Source organism: Panthera leo, chromosome E1, assembly GCF_018350215.1.
Source record: "Panthera leo isolate Ple1 chromosome E1, P.leo_Ple1_pat1.1, whole genome shotgun sequence".
Taxonomy (NCBI): Eukaryota; Metazoa; Chordata; class Mammalia; order Carnivora; family Felidae; genus Panthera; species Panthera leo.
The window spans coordinates 46,537,219-46,564,388 of NC_056692.1; the positions used below are offsets into that span (position 1 = coordinate 46,537,219).

Genomic DNA, 27,170 nt, shown 5'->3' on the forward strand with positions numbered 1-27,170 from the left:
CTGGAATAGCCCTCAGGGAGCTTAGGGAAGGGCTGTGAGAGATATCATCGAATAATCAACGCAAGGGCTCTGAAGTAATGTGAAGGGTACCAGGAGGGCACAGCCTGTAGGGAAACCTAATCAGTTTGAGGATCAGTCACAGAAGGGTCCCTGGAGCAAGTGGGAATTGGGCTGACATCTCAAGGATGAGTCTGAGTTGGCCAGGACTGTAATGCGGGCAGTCCAGAAGGGAGCATGGCATGAGCAAGGGACCTGAGGCAGGAGCACAACCTAACAGAGGAATACAAAGAAGCCCCTTGAATGTGGGTACAGTGGACACAGCATGAGACTGGAAAGGTAGGCAGGGACCAGGTCATGCAGGACTTTGAAGGCCACACCGAGAGCAATGAGGAACAGCTGAAGGGTCACTGTATGTTGTCTAGAGGCAGGTACGGAGGTGATCAGATGCACGTTCTGAAAAGCTCACTCGGTGCAGTGTGAAAACAGACTGGAAAGGGACAAGAAGGGACTCAGAAAGGTCAGTTACACTCTTACATTTTAGGTGAAAGGTGACAGTAGCCCAGACAAGGGAGGTGGCTGTGGAGATGAGACAAGGGGCCTGAGAGAGAGAAGATGAAATGGGTGGGATTTGGTGGGTGGGCTAGGGAAGGAGGAAGAAGGTATTTCCAAGGACAAGCCTTAGGCTTACAAGAGAGACAGTGGTCAGTGGTCCCATTTATCATGTCTGGGAATAAGAGAAGGATCAGGTTTAGGGGGAACGGAGTAGTGCAGTTTGGAACATCGTTTTTTAATGTTTATTTATTTATTTTGAGAGAGAGAGAGAGTGCAAGCAAGTGGGGAAGAGACAAAGAGAGAGGGGGGAAAGAGAGAGAACCCCAAGCAGGCTCCATGCTGTCAGCGCAGAGCCCAGCACAGGGGTCGATCCCATGAACCATGAGATCATGACCTGAGCCAAAATCAAAAGTCGGACACTTAACCGACTGAGCCACCCAGGCACCCCCAATTTGGGACATCTTGAGTCTGACACTTGGTGGCCTCCAAAGGTAAGTGTCAGAAAGGTGTTGAAAGTTCTGATTCAATAACTAATACTATTACACATCCACCCAGAAGGGAGACTAATCATTCTTTACAAATACCCAAAACCAGTAGAAAGAGAATTCGTTGAATGACGAAGTATTTTCTTGAAGTGACCTCTAACGATACTGTGCAGGTAACATATGTAATAAAACCATTTCAGAAATGTCTGCCTACGTTCAACTTTTTGGAACGTCTTTCAGAGAAATTGAATGCCATCTACTATTCTACACATGCAAAAAAAAAATCTTCAACTTTTGGGACCCTAATTTAAACCAGGCAGCAAACAAGAAATTTCAAAATGGAGCAGGAAAAATAAGTTTCCTAAAATGAGGAGTTGGCCGGGGGGGGGGGGGGGGGGGGGGGAGGGCAGGGGGAGATCTTGGTATCACCCAGACAGCTCACTTGGCATGCACTAATTCACTCAAAGTTCTGAGTTATGGAAAACAAACTTTGAATGAAGATTTTAAGTCCCAGAGACATCAAGACACTCCTCATTCCATCTTTGTGGCCCTAAGAGGCTGGAATTGTGTTTTCATTTCAAATGAGGAATGGGAGACAGAGAAGCTGAGAAACTTGCCTAAGGCATCATTGCCAGTAAGGGCAGAAATGCAAAGCAAACAGGTCTTGGCAACTCCCTTTACCAATGCCCACCACCACCAGGAAGAGGAAGAAGCAGCTATTTCCTTGGCACTGATCCTCTGCTGTAGAAGTTGAAAATTGGGACGTTTGTTTTGGAAGGTGTTTTCTGTTATCACCTGTAGTTCAGCAATTACATTCTTAGCCTCAAGATAACCTTAATTTTTAAAGAGTTTTCTTTGTCAATTCAATTGTCTCTGTTTCGGCTTCTTAAAGGGTTTTTGCCTGGTTGGACATATAAATCACACCCAAGGGGTGCCCGAGGGGCTCAGTTGGTTGAGCGTCTGACTCTTGATTTTGGCTCAGGTCAAGATCCCAGGGTTGTGGGATTGAGCCCCACGTTGGGCTATTTGCTAGGCATGGAGTCTGCTTAAGATTCTCTCTCTCTGCGCCGCTCCCCACCCCCCACCACTGCTCGTGCTCCCTTGCTCTCATACACAAACAAACAAACAAATCACACCCAAAAATGCTTTATAAGGTTTAGTTGTGATTGCTTATAAAATTTGGATCCAAATGTAAACTCAGATCTGGAAAAAACAAATGTTTGTTTTTCATCAAATGCCTACTGCATGTTTCCAGCCAAAATCCACTGAAACTATGGTGAATAAGCCGCCTCTAACTTACAGAACAATTTTTCAAAAACCACTTATTCTTAAGCCAAACTCAGAACTTTTTTCCCTGAAGAAGAAACGCTATCACGTACATTCCTTGCCAGGCCACAAAGCTTAATACCTCAGTCAACCAAGGATCCCGTATGTTAACAGGAAATATTACATAGTCCTTGCAAAGAGTGTGTAAATTATATAGAAATGGGGAAATATGCAAGTGAAATCACGATAAATGAGGAAAAAAACACAAACTAATACACACACTGATTACACAACGTTTATAAAGGTAAGCGTGTCGATATGCTAGAGAGAGTTTAATTTTCCTCTGTATCGCCACCTACACATACACATGTATGTCAGTATATGTATATAATGCATGTGTGGATGTGTGTATAAAGGTCTTTGTCAACAAATGCTTACGGTCTACTAGCCCTCCAAATATCTTGAAGCACTGCTCAACTTGGGACTGCTGCCCACGGTCCAGCCCCCAACACCCAGCCCTGACATAGACTCTCAGGTGGGTTGCTGGCTCAGGGACCTGGCAAAGTGGCTGAGGGGACACTGAAGAGGAGGAGGGCAGAGCAGGAGTTACAGAGGGAAGAGGGGAGCAAGGGACAGGTGGCCTCAGGGAGCTGAGGCAGGCGCCTGCCAGGGTGGTAAGAGCATGCTTTTCCAACTCAGATGGGGAGCAAACCCCAGCTCAGCCCCTCACCAGCTGTGTGACCTCAAGTTAGGTACATAATATTTTCGAGCTTCAGTTTTTTATCTACAAAATGGGAAGAATAAAGTCTACCTCACAGCAGCTGTGTGGGGATGAAAGGAGTTCCACATAAGCCCTTACACAGGCTTCTCCTTGGAGGGCTAGCCGCCTTCCTCCCTTCGCAGGTGTTGTCACTGTCCCGGTCTGCAAAGAGGTGGCAATAACAACAGGATGTTGTACGGATGAAAGGAAGATGTATGGTACTGGGTCTGTCCATTGTGGCCCTTATGCAGATACTGGTTATTAAGACATCGCTCATTTTTTTTTTTAAGACATCGCTCATTTGTCAAGTTAAAATTTATTGGAAACGTTTGCTCATCTTACAGAACACTCGCAGAACAAGTTGTGATCCAAGGTTTTACTATATACTATTTCCTAGAAGATTGATTTTTTCAATGAAATCAAATGACATTCAATTAAAAATGACATTCAGGAGGGGCACCTGGGTGGCTCAGTCGGTAGAGCCTCCGACTTTGGCTCAGGTCACGATCTCGCAGTATACGAGTTTGAGCCCACATCGGGCTCACTGCTGTCAGCACAGAGCCTGCTTCAGATTCTCTGTCCCCCTCTCTCTCTGTCCCTCTCTTGCTTGTGCTCTCTCTCTCTCAAAAATAAATAGAGCATTAAAAAAAAAAATGACATTCAGGAAAGGGGCACCTGAATGGCTCAGTTGGTTAAGCATCCAACTCTTGATTTCGGCTCAGGTCATGATCTCACCATTCATGAGTTCGAGCCCCATGAGTTCTATGCTGACAGTGCAGAGCCTGCCTGGGATTCTCTCTCTCCCTCTCTCTCTCTGCCCCTTCAAAAAAAAAACTTTGGGAGGGGGGGAAAAATAGCCTTAGGCCAATAGCTATAACCTGTCACCCTGTACCCAGGTCCCTGTATCTGGAACTCATGGCCAGTCTCAGGTCAGTTGGCCTTTGGATGTGGGGACCCTTCCAAGGAAAGCATTCAGGTTGTCAGACTTTGTGGAGTAACAAGTGAAGAGTCAGTTTGTTCATTTTAAAGACCGCCAGGCATGCGTAACATCAGAAAACCAGGCTCGGTGGCCAAAAGCTCAAAGCCAACCCGAGAGCAGGGAGATGCTTGGTGGGCTTTGAACCACCAAGAGGACAGCCAGAGGCAACTTTATTTCTCCTCCTGTTCTTGCCACAGGAAAAGTGATAGTAAGCAAAAGAGGTTACCAACCAGATAAGGTCAGTCATTCTCTCAAAAGGTCATGGATACCAAAGTCCCAACTCCTCAAAAATCCTTCAAATTAATCAGTCAAAATCTCTGCAAAGAAGGGGCCCCTGGGTAGCTCAGTCAGTTAAGCGTTGACTTTTAATCTCGGCTCAGGACATGATCTCATGGTTTGTGAGATTAGGCCCCTCATTGGGCTCTGTGCTGACAGTGTAGAGCCTGCTTGGGATTCTCCCTCTCCCTGTCTCTCTGCCCCTCTCCTGCTCATGTTCTCTCCCTCTCTCTCTCAAAACAAACAAATAAACTTAAAAAAAAATCTCTACAAAGAAGCCTCACTGAATTCCACGGCCCGAAAGACGAGTGTTACTCCCCAAAATTATTAATTAACAGCAGGACTCAACTCTAATGTCTCCTCCAGACGAAGACTCTCCTGACAACCTTAACCTTAAAGCACGGCCTCCCTACCTCCTGGTTCTCTTTATTTTAAAGAACAATATTACTACCTAACATTGTGTTATATGGCTACTTACTTGCTACCTCTCAGCCCACAGAATACATGCTCTATGAGGGCAGAAACTTAGTTTATTCACTGCTGTGTTCCCAATGTTGTGCACAGTAGGCACTTAAATATTTATTGGTTGAATGAATGAATGAACACTGCACTTAATACCTAAGTAACCTGTTTATGTCCTTTTCAGAAAATTCCATACAGTACAGAAAATAAATATATCGTTTACAGTCTAGTATATTTTTAGCAACTGGGCATCGGGTTTTAGTTCCAGAATGTAACATATTATAAATATATTATAACACTTGCTAGGAGAAAGTGAGATCTAGCTTTATACCCGGATCATCTCTACTGGGCAGTATCCTTTGCAGGAGCACAAGCCTTCCTAATGCAGACTGTGAACATGGTACCTCTCCTTTCCAGGGAACCAATGTATAATGTTGTTTCTGCTGGGAAAATGCATTTCCTTTAGGAAACTGAAATTCCAAGCCAGCCGTTAACAAAGAAAAGGATCCTGGGGCGTCTGGGTGGCTCAGTCTGTTAAGTGTCTGACTCTTGATTTCGGCTCAGGTCATGATCTCACGGTTCGGTTCGTGGGTTTGAGCCCCGCTTCGGGCTCTACGTACTCTCGCTCTCTCACTCTCTCTCTCTCTCTCTCTCGCTCTCTCATTGCCCCTCCCCTTCTTGCTCTCTCTCTCAAAAATAAATTAAAAAAAAAAAAAAGAAAAGGATCCTTCAAGAGAAGGGGGGAATACCCCTGGGTGGCAGTGACTTCTTAGACCTTGATGGCTTAAATAAAAGCTCCTCTGCAAGTCGCCATCCACCAGGGGTCCACAAGTGGAAATCACAGAGCTGTTGCCACCAACAGGACTCCAAGGTCTACACCTGTGCTCCCAGGCCTGCCTTTGGACCAGAAGCTGCCACCCTCGGCTTGCCTCACATGCCAGGCCCATTGGAAGTGGAGCAGAGGCCCTGAGAGCAGGATGCAGATCTAATACATGTAGTTTGTATAAGGCACTTTCTTTAAAATATATATATATTCAGGGGAGCCTGGGTGGCGCAGTCGGTTAAGCGTCCGACTTCAGCTCAGGTCACGATCTCGCGGTCCGTGAGTTCAAGCCCCGCGTCGGGCTCTGGGCTGATGGCTCAGAGCCTGGAGCCTGCTTCCGATTCTGTGTCTCCTTCTCTCTCTGCCCCTACCCCCTTCATGCTCTGTCTCTCTCTGTCTCAAAAATAAACGTTAAAAAAAAAAAAAAAATTTTTTTTAAATATATATATATTCTCAGGGTGCCTGGGTGGCTCAGTTTGTGAAGCGGCCAACTCTTGGTTTTGGCTCAGGTCATGATCTCACAGTTTGTGAGTTCAAGCCCCACGTTGGCGCTCTGTGCTGACAGTGCGGAGGCTGCTTGGGACTCTCTCTCTCTGCCCCCACCCCCGCTTGTTCATTTTCTCTCTCTCTAAATAAATAGACTTTAAAATACACATTTTTAAGTCTATTTTTTAAAATCTATTTATATATATATATATATATATATATATATATATATACATATATTCTCAAATGGTAGAACTCTGAAGTCATGTTGTGCATAATAAAGTACGCAATATCTCCTTCACAACTAATATAACAAGCAATTCATCTCACATTAATTTTAGGCTCTTAAAACCCACTTGGTCAAAGGCTGCATCAGTCGTTTCACTCTAAGGGGAAAAGCATATGAGTAACCAGGGAAATAAATGCAGAGTCGGTACTGCTTTTTCATATACACATAATAAATAACTGCACCTAAACAAAAAGATCTCCAAAAAGTCCCTCACAGAAAACACTGGCCCCAGCTTTTGAGGGGACTGAGGAGTTGCACCTTCTGGAAGCACTACTCTCAACATCTGTACAACTCTCTCAAAATCAGCCTGGCCGCATGCTCCAGCCCTGCTAAATCTTACTGTCCAACAAGCCACAAAGCACACTCCCAAGCGAGCGCCTCTACCTGCCAATGAAAAATGCCAGCTCCTTCCTAACGTTCTCTTCAAAACCTTGCATCGTATTATTTTACGTCAAGGGTTTTTTGGATTTTTTCTAACGTCTATTTATTTTTGAGAGACAGAGAGACAGAATGTGAACCGGGGAGAGGCAGAGAGACGGAGTCACAGAATCCAAAGCAGGCTCCGGGTTCTGATCTGTCAGCACAGAGCCTGATGTGGGGCTCGAGCTCACAAAGCACAAGACCGTGACCTGAGCCGAAGTCAGACGCTTAGCTGACTGAGCCACCCAGGCGCCCCGTCAAGGGTTCTTAACATCTACATGCAAAATTTGGTCTGTGTGTACATGTGTTTCCTAGGGAGACGGTGCATAGTGTTCAGAGGTTGAAGGGGTGTATTTTCCAAAAGTGAAGACACCACTCTTTCAAGGGGTTCCAGAACTTTTATCTGTTATTTTGGGAAACCAAAGTTTCTCAGAGCCACCTCTGGTGAGCGACGTTTCTATCAAGTTGGGCACTATTTCAGATCAGACACGTTTTCCCAGGAAAAATACCAGGAAGCCAAAGTCCTAGCTGCAACACTTGTTCTGGGGGTGTGGATCCCTGGCATTTCTGGGGTGCCCAACAAGAACCCGTTGGGCCTCACAGTAAGGTAAATCAAGATGGCGAGTCAATGTGAGGTCTGCGCTTAGGGTGTTGATTCTTGAATTTGCTTTGGACTCTTGGATTTTGGCATTTTCCACCGCGGGGCTTCGATACTTCATGATAACCTACTATTTTTTCCTCAGAGACGCATTATTTTATCCCGCTTCATAAGAAAGGCCAAAATTAACGTGGGGTCAGCTGTGCTTCGGTGTATCACTCAAAATGCAGGGCACAGCTCCACAGAAACTTTCCTTCAAGGCAAGTCTTTTCTTTGAGCACCTCCCCATCAAACGTAACCCTTAAGGCACTGTTCCCACCATTCTCTGCCTCCGTCAAGAAACTATGTCCTAGGTATTTAAAAAAATTTTTTTCAATATCCTGTAACGATGCAAACATGCACATTCTCCCTCCCATTTTTTAAAAATTGACTTTCCATTTTTGTTTTAACGAACCACTGCTCTCTAGGAGCTTTTTCTAACATGGAAATTTAAATATCATACAAATAAATTTAAATATCCTTCAGATTACACGAACTCTCCACTTCCACCAACCCCAGCTGCCAGACCTGCTGTGATCACACATCCTTTGTTTCTACAAACCATGTAACAAGGTGACCTTGTTACTCTGAAAATCTCACTTTCATTTCAAGTCCACCCAGTTACCAATCTTCTTTCACACATGCGGCAATTCTCGGTCTCTCTTCGAAAATGTGGCCGAAGGTATAATAAAAGAGAGGCTAAAAAAAACCCCTGTTCCCTGCTTGTTCTCCTGGACCACAATCTTCCTCTGTCATTTCCTTTACACCAAAAGGTACCACCGTATTTGGAAAATAATCAGTTTTGGAAAAAGGTACCTTTACACTATTATTTCCAGAACAACAAGATGTATAGAAGGAGAAATTACAATCTGCTGAGAAAATTGCAGAATAATTTCCAACGCTATTTGCTATAATTTGACAATTCTATCTTAAGAGTCTAAGAACTGTATCATCGTGAGATGTCTCACAGCCATTATCCTAATTGAAATCTACTCAAATGGAATAGTTGCTTTTCAAGTCACATGAAGGTACATATAGACCAGAGATCCTCCCTATTAAGTCAAGGGATGGTTATACCTATAAAGTACGTCACCAAAGCAGTAAAGATCTTAGCTTCAAAATATCTTAATCATTTATCTTGATCTGTGCACGCACCAATCTAGAGAACTTCAAATGTTGACATACACACAAAATGAAGTATTGAACAATGCTCCTTTAAAAAAAATCAAAGTCAGGAAATGCAGACATGTTCTATTCATCTATCTGGTTTGCACTCCCAAGTTTTTGTTCTCCACACATTTTTATTGTTTTCTTTTAAACACACTGGACTTTTGGGGCGCCTGGGTGGCTCGGTTGGTTAAGCGTCTGACTTCGGCTTAGGTCATGATCTCGCGGTTCGTGAGTTCGAGCCCTGCATCAGGCTCTGTGCTGACAGCTCAGAGCCTGGGGCCTGCTTCTGATTCTGTGTCTCCCTCTCTCTCTGCTCCTCCCCTGCTTGCACTCTATCTCTCTCTCTCTTTCTCAAAAATAAATAAACAGTAAGAAAAATTAATTATAAACACACTGGACTTTTCACTTCTCTGTGTTCACCGAAGAGAAAAATGGAATGGATAATCCCAAACAACTGACTTGGGAACGCACTGCATTTTTCAGTAGCTTCCCATTAAAATGGGTCTGTGTGGGAGGAACATAAACCAAGCAGACTGGAGTGGGAAGAGAGCCCCTGGGCACAACAGGGAGCAAAGGGAAACCAGCTAAAGGCTTAAAGACCAGCAAGAAATAATCTACTCAGATAACTGAGAGCCGATGCCATAACTTTCTCTGTTATTTAAAATCCACAGTGCTGACTCTTCATTAATTTTGGATGAATTTCACGGTAGGTTTTTTGTAATTACCAACAGCTTGCATTACTAGCTCATGAGATGGCTCTATCAATTCAGAGATCTGGTTTCCTAAGCAGAGCCTCCTGGATCACATGCCCACCTCCATGTGAAGGTTAATGCTGCCAAGGGGCTAATGAATCCTCAGAAGCAGCAAGAGTAGGAGACCTTCCTCCCAAACCGTTTCAGGGCCGGACCCCTGACTCCCCAGAACACTAGGGAAGAAATTCGGAGAGGGGAAGAAGCTTAAGCTACGCAAGGTAGAGAAAATGATCACCTTTTACTGCAGTTTAAATTTCTGCTTGTTGCAATAATGCACATTTGTCGCCGATGCTCTCTTGTATGTTGGCCTGCCTCTGGAAGAACAGTCTTTCTGAAAGCAATAACTTCTGTCTTTTCTGCCTCTGGCAACATTGGAATAAGGAATATAAAACAGAATCCTACTTTCATGAGCACAGCTTGCCATCACAGGATACATATGAGGTCCACAAAGAAAGGTAGGAGCCTGTGACAGCAATGGCATATGTGTGTTCCTGGCCAGTCAGAGGCCACCAGAGCAGATGGCTGACTTCTGGGATAGAAGGGGGTGAGCTGAGACCCCCGGCATCCCAGGTAGGAGCAGGCTCCACCGTCCAGAACCACACTAATGGAAGGACCAGCCTCTGGGTTCTCTGTCTAGCTCAGGTCCCCCTTTCTGGCTGCAGATAAGAATTACCAGACCTAACAGAAAAGTCAGTGACAGGGAACAGATTAACTTAGAACTCATTAAGAAAAAAAAAGGTGGGGGGAGGAGGAAAGGGAGGAAAATGAGGTGATGTAAGAGATAAACCCAAGAAAAATGAAAAGAGAGGCTTATGAGAAGTTAGGGAACAGTCAGGACACTGACCAAAAAAAAAAAAAAGACTGAAGAAACCAAGGACAAAATATCCTGGCACACGGTACGTGGCTTGTAGGACAAGTTTATCCAGTGCTCTCCCAACAAAGGATACCTTAAGGACTGGAAAAGGGGAGAGAGGACAGTAGGGAGGAAGGAGAATCTCAGGGACCCAGGGGTAGCCAGGGAGGACCAGTGAGAAGCCAGGCTTGCGTGCATGGACTCCCGCCCCTTAGAAACCTGCAGTCTGTGCTCTATGTTCTTTCACTTCTGTTAATCTGCCCCTCCTTTCTAAATAGCTGGCCTGAGAGTTTTCTAGATGAGTGGTACGGAGACTTTAGAGCTGGAGTCCCTCCTCAACTTTTCTCCTTCAAGGGCCGTTTGGAAACCTGATGAACATCAAAGACCCTACCACCACCAAATACAAAGACTTCACACTCAGTTTTCTAGAAGACATAGACTTCTCCCCTCCCCCCCCCCAAAGGTTTTTTAAAACCCTGCTTGAAAGAACTCGTTACATGGTTCTGAGTGACAGGTTAAAAACTTTTTGATGTACACCCTTTGGAGGGTGGGTGCGTGGACTTTTAGAAGTCTGGGCAGAACAAAAGAGAGCAAGATGAAGTCCTGCCCCAAGAAAACAGTCTTAGTGCCTCCCAAAGTTCCATGGTTTGTTTGTTTTTTTCCTAACTCTTGGAGCAAAGACCTTAATGGGAAAATAGGTGGTTCCTTTCTAGACTCTCTACAAACAACCAAAAAATTGAAAAGCAAACATTCCAAAACATACTTAAGTGCTTGCTTACGTTAAAAAAGAAAGAAAAACTGGCACACTGACTTACAAGCTATTAATCAGGAAGAAAACAATCTAATTAATCATTTGTAATTAAGAATTTATCGTGTTTAATGCCATGCGAATGCATGCTTTAAGATTCTTCAAAGAACTCCCTAAAAAAGAATGACAAAGTGGGTGAAGACCTTCAAGAGACTCTCATTTAAGAGATTCACAGAAGACTGACTTTCACTGCAAAAGAGTCTGGACCTGCCCCACGACAGTCCCCAAGCACGGCCATTGCCTTGGGAGCAGCGTCATCTGCTGAATGCTCAAAGGATCACTGGGTAATCAGCCCATATTAACTTAGTGTGGGGATAATCCATTTGATAGGTCCTATCTCAAGCCCCAAAGAATTTGGCTTGAAGTCATTGAGCCGGTTGGACGAGGGGTTCTGAAGCTAGTTTCGGGGCTCCCTGCTTGTCTGGCAGGGCCACTCCCTCCCCAAGCAAGAGTATCACAGTAGGTTTTTTGTAATCAGTCAGAGAAACTGATGTGTACCCTACAACAACGGGCAGAAATACAGACACAGATGAACCAGGTAACTACCCTCCTTTAACGTAGCAAAAACCTTTCCTTTCCCCTTTAAATACCAATTTGGGCACCTGTGTGAACTCTTAAATTAGGAAAATGCAGCCAAAAAAAAAAAAAAAATCACACTTTTTTCCTTAGCTTGCTATAGAGTACCCACCTCACTCACCACTTACTAACCACCACTGTGCAGTGTTGGGTGACAGGCCACAGTACCCAATTGTAGCACTGTACAAGGGAGCCCAGAAGGAGCAGCATGCTATTTCTGGGAGAGGAAATTGCAGTTAATGGGTCAACTCTGACAGATAACACAAAATGGCTAAAATTCTTAGGCCACAGTACAGCTAAGACTTGTAATTTCTGGCAGACTTCTTCTAAGCTGTGGGTTATAGAAATATACATTTATTAAACATGTTTAAGAATTTAGTTTTTGCGATTAGCACTCTGGCATTATAAGTTCACACAGTTTGAAGGACCTCTTGACCATCTGCTCCAGAAAATTCCGGGCCCTGCACTTGCTACATTTGCTGCCAAAGCAACTCTATCACCGAATTCAGAAACTCAAGGTATGTTTTCTCCTTCCATAAGATTTTCATGCCACAAATCAGACCTCATGAAATAAAATTTGCTTCAGGCTGTTAAGCCTCTGCCAACACCCCTCTTGATCACAAAAGCTAGGCTGACCAAATGAGGTTGGTCTCTGGCTCAGAATATGATCAATAGTCATTTCTGTTGGGAGGTTTAGCCTTAAAAAAAAAAAGTTAATGCTCCTGTTTTACTATTAACCTACCCCATCAGGATCGAATACCACTCATCACATCCCCATAGACATTATCCTACCCTGGGAAATTAAAACAAAAGCAACTCCTTTCCCATGGGTCTTCTCTGACTTATTTTCCATTTCGATCTTGCCTCTGAACTTAGCCAGGGCAAGCAGCTCGACTTTCCCCGAGGACAACTCCCTTCAGACTTCTAGTACAGGTACTGCAGTGTCTGCTCTGAACTCTTAGTGGGGGGAGGGGGGAGGCAGACGGAGACCAAGAAGGAGCCACGTTAAATCAGTCATTGCTATGGGGTGATACTCAAGAGGTCATTTCCATCAGGCATCTGGACTTGAAGACACCAAGATGGCTCCTGTTCAGCTTCCATGATAGCAGTTCCATCATTTTTATCAAAGGAAACAACAGTATAAGGTAGGAGATGCTCCGAGAGCAGGGGCTGTGGATCCAGCCAAGCCTAAACCCAAGCTCTGTGCTTATTTCTGGGCTGCGGTCGTAGGCTCCCTTGCCCTCCGCACACGGCTTTACCCTGTCCACAATGTCAACTGGCTTTTCCTTATTTGTCATCATTAGGTCCAAACAGCACCCTGTCCCCACGACACACACACACACACACACACACACACACACACACACACACACTTCCCTCTACCTGCTCTCAGAGGTGAAATATCAGCAAGGTAGTGCTAAACTTACCACATGGTCCACTTCTAATAAGTCGCCTAAAAACGTCTACATGATCTACGACATCTGCCAGGGGCCTCTTTTAAGATCTGTCTATGGAACACAATCATTGCCACCTCAGTCTGGCGGGCTGTCTGTCCTACAATTACATACCTGCCCCTGCTCTTTCCATCACAACAGGAATGCTCGCCACGAGCTTTCCGTGGTCAGGGCACACAGAGGGAATCTCTCCTGTGATTTTCCGTGGGGCCAGGGGTGCCCATGCCACTTTGCTCTATTCCAACCTACCAGCAGATCATATTTACCTGTTAAGGTTTCCAGTGCCTGGAGGCATTGGCTGCTCAGCCTCAGGCAGGAGTTTACAGATACGTGACCCCTTCCCTCCACACTGTTCTCAAGCAGCTTTGGTGCTAATTTCCATTTGAGACTTTCTGGGCACCACTTTGGTGGCCACACTGCTGCTGAGTCACACAGGTCTCTGTGTTGTCAGCTTCTGTAGATTTCCTGTACACTTTTCTCTTTTTCTTTTTATACTTTTCTCTTCTATCCCCTTAATATTCAGCTTAAAGCCTTTCCAACCAGACTTGCAAGTCTCCCAGAAAAGACATCACTCTGGTCTTCAATAAATACCTCCTCTCTGGTTATTAGACAACCTGGTCTAGGGACCCAGTCCCTTCTTCCAAAGCAAAGCAAAGGGAAAAAAAGTTACCAAGGAAACCAGCTAATGACATCCCACATCATTTTTCTCTTTCAGAATCACAATCACAAAAGTTGTAGAAGAAATTTAACCTCCATCTCTGCCTCAAGTCCATTTCCTTTCTAGAACTTCAAAGTTCCAGTGTAGATCCAGATGTCTCTTATGACTCCCTCCCATGTGACAGGTGATCTGAGGAGGGAGGCTCTTCCCCTCACCTGGAAACTGGCCTCAAGGAGAGGGCAAGTCACCCCACCTGCAGGGCCAGGTCTAAGTACAGCTGCCTCCCCAACAGGCATTCTCCCCAAATCAGGAAGCTTCTTCCCCTCCCACTGCTGCCTAGAGCCCTCTTCAGGGCTCATCTGGCATTATTTTTGAGTAATACCAGGGGCTATTAAACACCCGCTGAACACCTCCAAGGGCAGAGTGCTCTGGTTTGTCGATGGGAGTGAGGACAGGGGAGGGGGGTGTGAGAGGGAGGAGATACAAATATGAACAGGGCACAATCCCTATCTTCTAGAAGGAAAGTAAGACTACTTTATCCCTGACTGTGGACCACATGTGGAAGACTCTAACCTTGAGGCCTCAATTTGGAGACCCGTGCTACTGATGACGTACTTTGGCAAAGAGAGCCACTTCCTGAAGCTGGAACAGGAAGCCCGTCCAGAAGAGAGGGCCACCCTTCCAACCTGGCCCATACAAAGGTTTCGGAAGGTAGGACAACCCCCAGCCTGGGGACTTGTGTTTGCTGCCAGGAGGATGTGGAGGCGCAGAGGAGACGGGCTGAGGGCCCGGGCTGTCTTGGTCACCTCTATCTTCCCAGCACATAGTAGATGCTCAATGAGCATGTTTCAAAAATGGTTGACAGTTTTCAAGAATAGATTTAAGAGCAAATCAGGAGAACAGCTTTTCTGAAAAACAGGTGCCAAGGGAAGTGTAATACCAGTGAGTTGCAGAGTATGTACAGCCAATGTTTTCTGCCAGGAGTAATTTACATTTGTCTTCACTGCAAAAGCAAGGCGGCCCTTACCTAGTCCTTTACGAAGTGATATGATTTTTCTCTTTAAACCTCTCCTGAATGGTCTCTCTCTCTCCCATTTCACTGCCACTGCTCTGGTCCAAATGACCACCTTTTTGCTTGGAAGACAGCAGCATCCCCCTCATGGCTCTCCCCACGGCGACTTCCGTCTATTTGCCCCACTGTCATGGGAGTGATTTTAAAAAATGCCCTAATGTGGGGGCACGTGGCTGGCTCAGTCAGTAGAGCATGTGACTCTTGATCTCAGGGTCTTGAGTTCAAACCCCCCATTGGGGGTAGAGCTTACTGAAAAAAAATATTAAATTAAAAAAAATTCCTAATATGAGCATGTCACATTCTTGCCCAACACCCCAAGAGAGCCTCTTGTTGCTCGTGGGTTAAGATCCATATTCTGAAAAGTGCTGTGTGATCTAGTCCCTCCTGCCTTCTGCTTCAGCTGGGCCACATGGCTCTCTCCTCCTAGTTTATGTTCCAGGCACCTTTCTGTTCCCAGGAGGAAGGGACGGAGGCCTGCTCAGAAGCACCTGCTCCCTCTTCAGGAAACAGCTCCGCCCGCTCACCTCACTCCCTTTTGTTCTCGTCCTTTGTAGCCCTTCTCACCATTTCTCATGACATATTTTTTAATAGACATCTGCTTTTCTCCTTCTCCCAGGAGGGCAAGGACCTTGTCAATTTTGCTCACCCCCATATACCCAGTACCTGGCACACTATCTGACCCATTGTGCAAGCTTCTTAAATGTTTGTTGGGTCATAAATGAATGAATGAATGAATGAATGCAAGTACAGTAGAAAACAAGGAGCAACTTGAGAAACGCTCTTTAAAATTTGGGTTCATTGAAGGGATCGAACAGTTTTTATAGCAGAATAACTCAGAAAGGGAAATAAGGGGGAAAACAGTCCATGGGAATTCATCCTTGGAGTATCCAGTGGGTTCAGATCCATCTTACAAAAGAAGCAAGTTCTGTGCCCTTGACCCAGACTTCAAATGCATTCTCCTGTCAAGTTGCAAGGGCGGCCCTCTAGTCTGGATGGGCCTCCTGTCCCAGCCTCAGGAGGCATCACTCTCAACTGAGTATGTGATCGGGGGCACGGGGCTCCAATTTGAGACCCCAGGTTACAGGCTTCCGTGTGCAGCCGAGTCAGGGATGCCTACTTTTCACAAGCAAGTCCATGAGGGCTTGTAAGAAATGTTCATTTAGGATTCTGAATTTTAACTACCAACACCAGTCCTGTAATTAGGCAGCATGCAACAATTTTTTTTTTCCCTGGGACCATATCTACCATATAATTTTATATTCCAAAGATACATTTACACTGATGGAAAATCCACCAATAATGCTTCAAATTGAAACGATCTTGGAACAAGATTAGGAAAATCTCACTAATTATTGCAACAATGATAGATCCACGGGGCTCATTATGTTATTCTTTTGTGAATTTAAGAAACGTTTCCAGGGGCGCCTGGGTGGGTGGCTCAGTCAGTGGAGCATCCCACTTTGGCTAGGGTCGTGGTCTCGCGGTTCCTGGGTTCCAGCCCGCGTCGGGCTCTGTGCTGACAGCTCAGAGCCTGGAGCCCGCTTCAGATTCTGTGTCTCCCTCTCTCTCTGCCCCTCCCCTGCTCTCAGTCTCCTCTCTGTCTCTCAAAAATAAATAAACATTAAAAAAAAATTTTTTTTAATGTAAAAAATGTTTCCAGAATAAAGAGAAAATTTTAAAGGAACGAATGCAATTATATACAAATTTGATCAGTTCTAACAGATACTCTGCAGGATAAATACAAATTTTGATACGGCTGGGTCTATACTATTTTACTAAACATCCCAAACCAGGCCAAAGAACCAAAGCCAGTGACTCCTTTTATGAAATTTCTTCCTATATGATCCTGACGTGTGGCGGCTTCCCTGAGAAAGCACCACACCAAATCTCATAGGGCATGGAGTTCAGGCAGGCACTGCACTTAGCAACTCTGAGTTGTCACATTTGATCACCAGCCTCTGGCCTCTGCCTCCTCTTATAAGGAAAAAAAAAAAAAAAAAAAAAGGCTAAAAATTGACCTCCCGTGTCCAAACACGAATGCAGACAACTGCAGGAAGGAGCAGAGGAACACAGCACCCACAGCCGATGGAGCAGAGGCCCCATGGCAAGTGCTCCCCATGCACAGGTGCTCAATGTTAGCGCATGACAGACGGACCAACACCGAGCTACCGCAGAATGCGTCCAGCAGACACACATATTAGCTATCTTAGTCTCCTCTTCAGCCCTGCGGTCACTTTACACACGGAATGATGGAAAATGCTGACCGAGAACCGTGGCTTACCCACTCCAGGTCAAGTTCTCCACTGTGTGAGAATCAGCAGACCCTCGCCCCCAGCCCTTCCTATACATGCCTGGCACTGTTCTCCAGACTTCGCAGACATCAGCTCATTCAATCCTGATGTCAGTTGGAGGCGGGAAACTGAGGCACCACGAGGCTAAGAAATCCTCGAGGCCCCTGAAGCAATGCCTGGCTCCTGAGCCCTGGCTCTTCGTCTCTATGCACGGCTCTCCCTGGGTCTCCCCGTGACGCCTCCTTCCCCATCCTCGCCCCTCCTCCCCACAGCCACACTTTCCACATGCCGCTCCCTCTTGAAATGCTTCCCTGGACACTCCCCATGCTGGCTGGCTCCCTTTCTTCCTGCTCAGTGCACTGTTCTTCCCCTTCAGAGGAAGGAGCCTTCACACTTCTCACAGTGTAATATATACACACAATGCATACATCTCGACTTGTTTATTGCCTGCACTAGATAATGTGCTGTATGCCGGGCAGAGACCACATCTGTTTTGCTCCCCACTGGATCTCCAACACCAGGCACAATCGTTGGCTCTGGTAGATGCTCAAATATTTATTGACTGAGTAACAGTCATTGTTCAGTCAGTCCTTTCAATGGCAAGATTTTTAAATTCTCTATTTCAAGCCCCAAATGATAAATAGAACCATCTTTAGGAACACTGCTTAAAAAGACAGCATTAGATGTAAGAAAGAATTTAAAATTGAATAAGAGAACAGGCCAGCTTATGTCAGCTGTAAGAAACAACAGAGAAATGAAACTCAGAAAATGCATATTGTGATTCTGAAAGATTATTTGCAGGAGCAATCCAAGGGGTGGGTTTAAATCTCAAATCCCAAATAAGCTTACCACTGAAGAGGGTTCCTCTGGCCCTGGGCCATTCTCAGTTGTTAGGATAAGCCGGGGAGGCACTCAATTTGTTAGTTCCAATAAACTTCTTAGTAGGGCAAAGCCCTCAGAACCAGCATTTCAGGCAAACCCAAAAGAGAGAGGTTACCTGATTGTTTCAAAGCCAACCCACGTTTCCTATCCCACCAGCTTCCACACGGAAAGGCTGTTGGATTCTGCTCTCAATGGTCCCACTTATGCTCACAGTGACCCAGGTTCTGGCTTCTGTTCATCAAAGAAAAACTTTGCCTTTCAGGGACTTAAGTCGCCTACAACTCCCATAGGGGTTATTCTTTACCTTGAACAAAGTTCTCCCAGTACACAGCAGATGTCCTGAACAAGAACTCAAATTTAAACAGGTGTTGAATACATGAGAAAAGAGTAGGATATTTGCGACTCAAAGCAGGGGAAATCTAGGAGCACCTGGGTGGCTCAGTGAGGCATCTGACTCTTGACTTCATCTCAGGTCATGATCTCATGGTTTGTGACATCGAGCCCCAGGTAGATTCAATTCTCTCTCTCTCTCTCTCTCTCTCTCTCTCTCTCTCTCTCCCCCTCCCTCCCTCTTCCCCACTCATGCACTCTTGCACGCTCTCTCTCTCAAAATTAATAAATAAAGTTAAAAAATAAAGCAGGGGGAATCCTGCTTTTGAACTGGAAAACTCCTAGGGCACATGGCTTGAGAGGATTCCCAGACAAGGCAGGGTCCATCGGAAACAACCATAGCGCTCATACAGGTAGCAACATTAGCCCTCATCTTTGCTGTGTGATCACAGACAAGTTACTTACTTCTCTGAACCTCAGTGTTCTCATCTTAAATAAGACTGATAGTGGGATCTACTACTCATAGGGCGATGTGAGATTTAAAAGTAGAGACAGTGCCTGGCACACAGCAATTCTCCATCAATGATAGTCGACTCATTTGTTATCACCTGACTATTGTTTTCTGCTTTACAAAGCACTATCACAAACACCCAAGTGAGACTTCAGGGAATCCTGAACGCAGTGAGTGTCTTTCAACCATTTAATTTCTCAGATCCTTAGTTCATAAACTGGCATAATCTACGATACTGTGTTGGAGGGGGTCGGGGGAGGAGACTGAGAAATCCAGTCCTCATTTTGGAAAAGAGACCCTTGAGGCTCCGAGTGGTGAAATGAGCCCAAGAACTCACATAATAAAATCCTAGGACTAGAGCAGGCCTTCCGACGGCCACTCTAGTGCTCTCTCTACCTCACCTACTGCTGCTAGTCAAGGGCTTCTGTACTTTCATGACCAGCTAGCCTCCTTCTGATTAATCTCCCAGACACTTCGCCCAAAGCAATTAAACATTAGAAGTTTTGAAAGGGGGAAACACAGAATCTTATATATAACTTTGAGGTGCTTTAAACGTCACACGTGAGAGCATTCACATCAGTTTAAGTTTCCAATCTTCTTATAACGATATTTCTTTTTAACTCGGGATTTAAAGTTGACAAAGACCTTAATGAATAGGCAGGACAAAGGGAGTTGTCTGTCCATGGCTCATTAGCTCCTGAAGTTAACACTTCTCATGGGGACAAGAGTCAGCCAAAGGATAGAGTTCCAGGCAAACTGGAAAACGCTCCTTTGGCCCACAGATCATGGATTAGTGCCTAAACTCCAAGTGGTAAATCTTCTGAGATGTCCCCAGCTTTTCCAGAGTGACCCACCACTTAACCCTAGCCCTGTCATTCAATAGCATCCACTGATACTGGGTGCTCACTATGTGCCAGGCATGTGAGCGACTTCGCGTAATCCTCACGACTACCTATAAAGAATATGCTACTATGGTTCATCTGAGACACCACTACTGTACCATTATTTTATGTGCAAAAAGAGGACATCGCTGCCAACTACAACTGTGAGACCCCATACATCATGAGACACTTATCTTCAGAAATGTTAAGATGAGACAAACTGTACATATCTTAGCATGGCTGAAATGTGCATACTGTCCCCGTTTTACAGATAAAGAACTGAAGTATAGAGAGAAAAAAAAAATTCGCCAAAGTCACAGAGCTGCTAAATGGAAGCACTGGGATGCCCCCTGGTAAGTATGGGCAGTAAACTCAAATCTCCCAGCAGCCACGTGAATTACCCAAAACGGTACCAGGCAGAGAGGCAGGACACAGGGCGCTAATTCTTGGTCCACCGTGAGCATATTAACTGTAGCAATTCTCTGAACATCTCTGAACCTGACCTTCCATATGTCCAAAGAAGGCACTGTGCTAGAACTGCGATTCCTCTTCTGGGAGAAGCCATGGAGTCCAATGGAAAAAGCAGGCTTTGGAATCAGAAAGTTCTAGACTGAAATTCTTGCTCCACCATCTAACCCGCTTATCACTCTAGACAAGTTACTGAACTGCTCTGAGCCTCAGTTCCCTCCCTCTTCCATAAAATGAGGCTACCACAACCTATCTCCCTTAGAGCGCTGCTCAAGGACTGGAGATATGTATGTGTATATATATCTCCTACTGGAGGCAGGGAGAGGGGGAGAGGGAGAGAGGGAGAGGGACAGAGAAAAGAGAGAGAAGGAGGGAGAGGGAGAGGGAGAGGCAGAGGAGAGAGAGGGAGGGAGGGCGAGAAAGGAGTACATAGCAGAGTTGGAATTAAACAAATGCTCTCTTTTCTGTATTAGCTGCCTTCTGCTTTGGGACAGGATCAAACAACAAACGTTCCCTGCAACCTCAACAATTCCCAAGGGGGACGCTCAGGAGAGCCCAAGGGTCAGACAGAAGAAAGCAGATGCTGAGGGATACTCAGGCCCAGAAAATGAAGTGGAAACATCTGGCGGCCAGGGACGATGTTTGTTTCATGAACTTCCAAATTTTTGAACAAATAAATTGCTAGAAGGAAGGCAGAACAGGAGCCAACACCATGAAAAGATACTGGCCAACAGATACGAGGATGCAGACGGGTTTATACCAAACCTGACACGGAAAACCATTCTCTGAAGTTTCAGTTTGACACCAAAAGTGATCTACAGTGGGAAGACTCTCCCCTGTTGTTCTGTTTTGTTCTTACACTAAGTAATATTCGGTGTATTTCTCCCTTTCTTTCCTCAAGGACTTCAGAAGATCCTTAAAAGAGAGCTTTTTTGACTTGGCGGGAAGGCGAATCATACCACATGTAGAAACAAACTCTCCACCCGTTTTGGTTTTTTCCACCACAACCCACAATGCCTGGCAGTTTCTGGCACACTATCGGCTCAATAAAAATTAGTTGAATGAATATTTTTCGACTCTACGCGATTTCTTTTGGATGAAGACTCCAAAACATCTTGTCCGTTGATTCGACCTGAAAAGCCTAATCTCTCCTGCTGCTTTTCCAGAAGTATTCCAAAAACATAATCTCTAATAAACAAACAATACCTTCGGTATGTGTGGTATCTCCAATCTTTTCACAGGGCCACATGCTACTTTCTTCCAACCTCCAAGCCCCGGACACTCAGCCCAAGCACACTCTTGCACTTCCCTTCCCTCCCTCCCTCCCTCCGTCCGTCCCAGCCCCCGGTGACTTGTCAGTTGTTGCAATGACCACCATCTTGATTTGAATCAGGTTGCTAATCTCCTTCCTCTCAGGCATAGCACCCCTTCCTGGAGATAAATGCAGGCCAAGTTGAGTTCGCCCATAGCCCTCTCTGCACATGGACTTGAGGCCTTCACGGACACTCCCGGAGAGGCCCGTGTGAAAGAAAGAAGCTGTATGGCAAAAGGCCCGCTCTCTCCCCATCACCTTGGGAGGCTTACTTGTTTTCCGTAAGTGTAGACCAACTACCAATTCTTGGAAGAACTTGAAATACCAAAACAGCTTAAGGGTTGAGTAAGAACTAATAGAAATGGCTGTCTGACTCTTTCAATACCTCCTTTGAGACAAGCTTCACTGTGTCACCTGGTTCTAAACTCACAAACCTGGCCTGCTCAAATACCCCCTATCCTGGACTTCAAGGATCATTTGCCCCTCTGATTTTCCTTATTGGTCTCCATGTAAAAGTCACTCATTGTTTTCCTTCCAGCTTACATCTGGCTCCTGAAAGGAATCCTTTAAATCCTTTGATGAGAACCATCAAAATGTGCAGAAGGCCGACTCCTTTCAATTCCTGTGCAGAGCAGAACCACGGTGGACTTCAAACAGGAATCTGGTACCACCCCTGCCTTCAAGGAGCCCACGCTTTCCCTTCAACTCTAAAAAAGTATGTCCGCCCGGCGCAGTGTCTGTAAAAACGTAGTGACAAAGTACTTCATAGCTTCGGAGAGCGAGCGAGGGTGGAAACAGACTTTGCCCTTACATTTGATGCCCCGTAACCATGACGACCGATGGTTTAAGTAACCATCAACCCACTGAGGGGCTACGTTTTCCAAAAACCGTTTGCAAAAGGGGAAAACTCCCCTGCACCAACTCCCGCGTCGGCCGTGCGATCTGGGCGGCGTGCGTGGTGCAACCGGAGTAGCTGTGCGTTCCTCCTCCCGGTGCCTCGGTCTCGCTGGGGTGCGAGCCAGCGGCCGGCAGCCCCAGCCTCCACCGTCACACCCGCGCTCCCGGGCAGGGCACCTGGCGTTAGGCCTCAGCCCAATGTCACTTGTTAACCTTCCGATCCCCCGGCTCTCGGCACGCCGCCGCCTCCTGTCTGAGGCACGCAAACCACCCCACCGCCACCCGCGATTTCCAAGGAGTTGGAGAAAAACAACCCGAGCGCAGCCGGCCCCTGACAGATCCGCGTAAAAGTAACTGCGGTTCCCGACTTCCAAGCATTTAGTGACGCGGGCGAGGGGGGCGGCAGGAGCCGGGGGGCCCATTCATAAAATTACGAGCTGTTTTCCTTTAGTTTGCGAGTGGACGGCCCTCCCTGGCCCGGGTCGAGCCCGGAGCCCGGAGCCCGCGGACGGCAGGCTGGAGGGGATGGGCCGGCCGGCGCCTCCGTTTGGGGTCAAGCCCGAACCGCCACGCCCGACCCCAAACGAACGAGGCGTTCGCCCGGGGGCGTCGCGGGTGGGCGTCTCCCGTCAACGCCGCGTCGTGACAGCGGGGCGGGATCCCGGGAGCGGGCCGATCCCCTTGCCCCGCCGCACCAACGGCCGCCGACCCCCGGCACAGCCGGGACCCTGCGGGGTCGGGCCGCCCCCCGCCCGGGCCTTCTCCGCGGGCGCTCCCTCCACCGCGCCCCGCCCGGCCCCGGTCGCGCTCACCCCGGCTCCGCTGGCTGCTTCATTGTACTGCGCCGGCGCCCGTGCTCCGCGGCCGCCGCGGCTCCGGCTCGGGCTCGGGCTCCGGCCGCTGTCCTGCCGCCCGCCCGCCCCCGGGCACCGGCCGCCCCGCCCCGCCGGCGGACCCGCCCCGCGCCCGCGGCCGCCGCCACCAACCAGAGGGCCGCAGGGGCGGAGCAGGCCGCGCGCCAGACACGGCCAATCCAGCCCCTACCCGCGCGCCGAGGAGCGACCGCGGAAATGGGCGCGCGATTGGTCAGGTCTGTTAAAGGGACCGCCGCCCACAGGGCTAGAGGGGCGGTGACACGGTTACCTGCAGAGTCCGGGTGGGAGGGGTAAGAGCTCCTCTTCTCTCCCAGCTCAGCTGCGGCGCTTTCTCCAGTTCTTTGCACTTACTAATTTCCTCTTCCTGTAGCCTAGCAAACAAGTGGGGGCAGAACGTTCCCTGGCCGAAGGGAGAAACTGAGGCTGCGAGAGCCAGGGGTTTCCCGCTGGGCGTATTCACTCAAATTTGGGTTTTAGAAGGCCGTCATCTATCCCGTCCAATCCCAGAAATTCGCTTCAAAAGACACATCCTCAGCTTCACCCTAGAGGATTTTAACATAAAGATCCGTAGGTCCCACCAGAGTCTCTCATTTCCTACTTCTGGAATGGGACTGGGGAAAATACGCATTTTTCAACATCCCTCCCCCGACGTGAGTCTAATGTAGGTGGTACAAGATCCACACACACTCAGGTGCGTATTTCGACTCCATCATAGTAATGGAATTCAAAGTCAACTGCCAAAAATAAAGCTAAACTCTCTTTTATCCTCAAAATCAGTAGTATGGCTGGGAGACTTTCTAGCTGGGCTGGAGGCCACCTACTAAGAAACTCAGAGCAGCTGGCTGAGTGGGTCCTGCTAAGAACTGAATTTGAAGGGAACTGGGCTGGGATGAGGTAACAAACCAGTCTTGTTCTCTGAGTAGTAAGACAATGCTGAAATATCTTAATGGCAAACACACCCTTCCTCATTGCTGTGACCAGACCCAGTCATAAGCCCAGGAGGGTGCCTTGCCCCTCTGGAGGTCCCTTCCAGTGCCATCGAGTCCTGCCTACTCTCCCAGCCCCCCTCCTCTTCTCATCCTCCGTGTCCCAGGTATGCATCTGACTGAAAAGTCACTGCCTTCAATTTCAAGGTCAGCCTCTCCCACCTAGACCCCTCCTATGAGGAGCAAATAGCTTCCACAGAACAACCCATATTTTGCTGTAATATCTGCTGGGTTCTGGGTTTGTCAGAGATATCTCCACACACACACTGATCACCCTTGTCAGGGTTAAGTCTCTGGGTTGCTGATATCACTGCCTGGTATTACCATGTCTCCTCTTGGTTCCCAAAGGAAAAGGAACTCTTCCTCAACAGGAGAGGGCTCCATTCATGCATATCTGGAAATGTGCAACAAGGGCCATTATCAGTGGAGAAACAGCTCCCAAACTCTTCTTGGCCATATCTTAAAACCTCCACCTCAGTGGGGGGTCGGAGGATAGGCCCTAAAACTGCACCACTTGAAGCTGGCAAGATGCATCTCAAGAGTCCCCACCCCCCCTCATGCTCATTTCAAGCCCTACATAAATATTAGATTAATTAATACTATATCAACCTGACCTCGAACTAGAGTCCAGTAAGATCCAGCATGAACACTCAGAAGGATCCCTTCTTTTTGAAAAGTGAGTAACTTGGATGCTTTGAAAAATAAATGGATATATAATAACATAATAATATTAACACTTCATACCTAGTAAGAACCTGCTCTGCACCTTACTAAGCCTAGGACTTTGTACATATTGTCACTGAAACCTCGCAATAATCCTGTGTGGTAGATAGGATTGCTGTTTCCTCCATTTTATGGATGCAGAAACTGAAGGCCAGAGAGGATTGCTGATGAGTCCAAAATCACAAGACTAGCTAAAGAAAGAGCCAGCATTCATGACCCTAATCACCAGGATCCTCCTAACTGCTCCGCTCCAGTGCCTGCCAAATGCCCTTTGTTCCTGCCAGAAACAGGATGGATGGATAACTTCAAAAGGCAAAAAGAACAAATATCACTAATCTTCACCAACAATGTAATATAGAAGCACCGCCTTGGAGTTTAAGTTCCCTTGCTCTAACTTACATCTATTTGACTTTGAACAAGATGTATAATTAAATCTCTTTGAGCCTGGATTGCTCATCTATAAAATGGGATAATAGGGGCGCCAGGGTGGCTCAGTTGAGCGTCTGACTCTTGATTGGCTCAGGTCATGAGCCCAGGGTTGTGGGATGGAGCCCTGCGTCTGGCTCCATGCTGAGTGTGGAGCCCACTTAAGATTCTCTCTCTCTCCCTCTGTCCCTCTCCCCTGCTTGTGCGCTCTCTCTCTGTCTCAAATAAAATATAGTAGGATAATAACCAATTCTGCCTCCTTGGGCTGGCATGAAAATCAAGTCAAATAGAGAATATATATATATATATATATATATATATATATATATATATATATACCTATACTTTGAGCTTATAAATGAAAAGAGTAATTTTAAAGTTTGGCATCTATGACTCATTATGGCAACCTATGACATAGGTCAGGGATCGTGATGCTAAATTCAGATATCACACAAGATTCTTTACTTTATCCCCCAAATAGCTGCTTTACATGCTTTAATTTTCCTACCTATAGTAGAGGTGGAAGTCATAGAAATTCAAGCTCAAGTTTTATTATTGCTCTGGCATCAGCCACCCTTTCTCCCAACCGTCAACCCAGTCTTCAGCTTTAGCTAACATAGGTTCTGGTGACTTGAATTATCCCCGATTATGGCATTTCAAGATAATCCCTATTTTCTCCCCAAACCCTAAGCAAACAAAAATGCTATAAGATTTTTAATTCAATTTTTTTGACACTGCATTTGTACTTTTGAAAAGAGAAATGGTTACAAAGTATACAAAAACAAAAAAAGTTGATCCACTTGTACACCTAAAATAGGCTAGGGATCCATTGTGCACAAGCTGTACCCTTAATGAGCAATCACTGAGAGCTCAGGAAGTACCAGGTGCTTAAGCACTGGGGATGGAGACGAAAGTAACTATTAAAAAGTGTTAAAAAAAAAAAAGGTAGAATTTGGCCACTAGATCTAGTAGAGAAAGATCTATCAAGTTGATAGACCCTTATAGGCTTCCGTATATGTAAGCCCAGGAGCTACAGGCCACAGAATAGGCACTAATGCCCCCCTGGGGAACCCCAGTAATGTTTTAGGGGTGGCCAGGTGAGGGCCATTAAGAAAAGAAACCAGGGGCGCCTGGGTGGCTCAGTCGGTTAAGTGGCCGACTTCGGCTCAGGTCATGATCTCACAGTCCGTGAGTTCGAGCCCTGCGTCGGGCTCTGTGCTGGTAGCCCGGAGCCCAGAACCTGGAGCCTGCTTCTGTTTCTGTGTCTCCCTCTCTCTCTGCCCCTCCCCCATTTGTTCTCTATCTCTCTCTGCCTTTCAAAAATGAATACATGTTAAAAAAATTAAAAAAACAATTAAAAAATAAAATAAAATAAAGAAAAGAAACCAGAAAGGAGATAAAAACCCAAGGGAGAAGATATTTGGAGAAGGAGGAAGTGGTCAATAGCAACATATGCCTCAGAAGGTTCAAGTTGGAAGAAGCCTGAACGGTAAACTTGGGGATTTGGAAATTAGAAAGTTATTGGGTCACAAGCAAAAGCAGTATTGGTGGGGCTAGGAATGCAGAGGACCCCCAGAGCTGGGGCTGAGGAGAAGAGCTAAGAAAAGAGAATGAAAAGGTCAGGCAGGAGAGGGCCCACCGGACAGGGTCCCAGGAGGCCCACAGGGAAAGGGAGCAGGCCTGGGGCAGGAAAAGGGTCTGGTCTCCCACTGCAGTGAGCTAGACACTGATAAGAATGGGTGTGGGTGCAGATTCATTCATAGGTGGAAGGCAGGAAGTTGAGGAAATTCCTGCCTGCTGGCTTCTTTTT

The 27,170-nt window shown here is 46.5% G+C and overlaps 2 protein-coding genes and 1 long non-coding RNA gene across 6 annotated transcripts in view; 2 read left to right on the forward strand and 1 right to left on the reverse strand.

Annotated features, from left to right (window-relative positions):
- Positions 1-23,270, reverse strand: part of TEX2 (testis expressed 2) — a 105,473-nt gene extending 82,203 nt beyond the window's left edge. For 2 of the 4 annotated variants that reach the window (XM_042917530.1, XM_042917533.1), the window contains exon 1: positions 23,163-23,269. The gene's annotated coding sequence lies outside the window, so the exon portion shown is untranslated. Of the gene's footprint in view, positions 1-21,996; positions 22,836-23,162 lie in introns of those variants that run through there. The other 2 variants (XM_042917534.1, XM_042917535.1) reach the window with 2 other exon arrangements.
- On the forward strand, positions 18,529-21,286 carry LOC122207392. Its single transcript, XR_006196818.1, has 3 exons — positions 18,529-18,962; positions 19,945-20,026; positions 20,615-21,286. It is a non-coding gene; the product is annotated as an uncharacterized LOC122207392 (long non-coding RNA).
- Positions 22,876-23,484, forward strand: LOC122205890 (proline-rich protein 2-like). The gene has a single exon (XM_042914501.1). The coding sequence runs from the start codon at positions 22,876-22,878 to the stop codon at positions 23,482-23,484; it is 609 nt and encodes a 202-aa protein (XP_042770435.1).
- Positions 23,485-27,170: the final 3,686 nt, after the last annotated feature.

Excerpts from the sequence above, each read along its gene's own strand:
- LOC122205890 (XM_042914501.1), top strand. The coding sequence starts at position 22,876 with ATGGGCCGGCCGGCGCCTCCGTTTGGGGTCAAGCCCGAACCGCCACGC.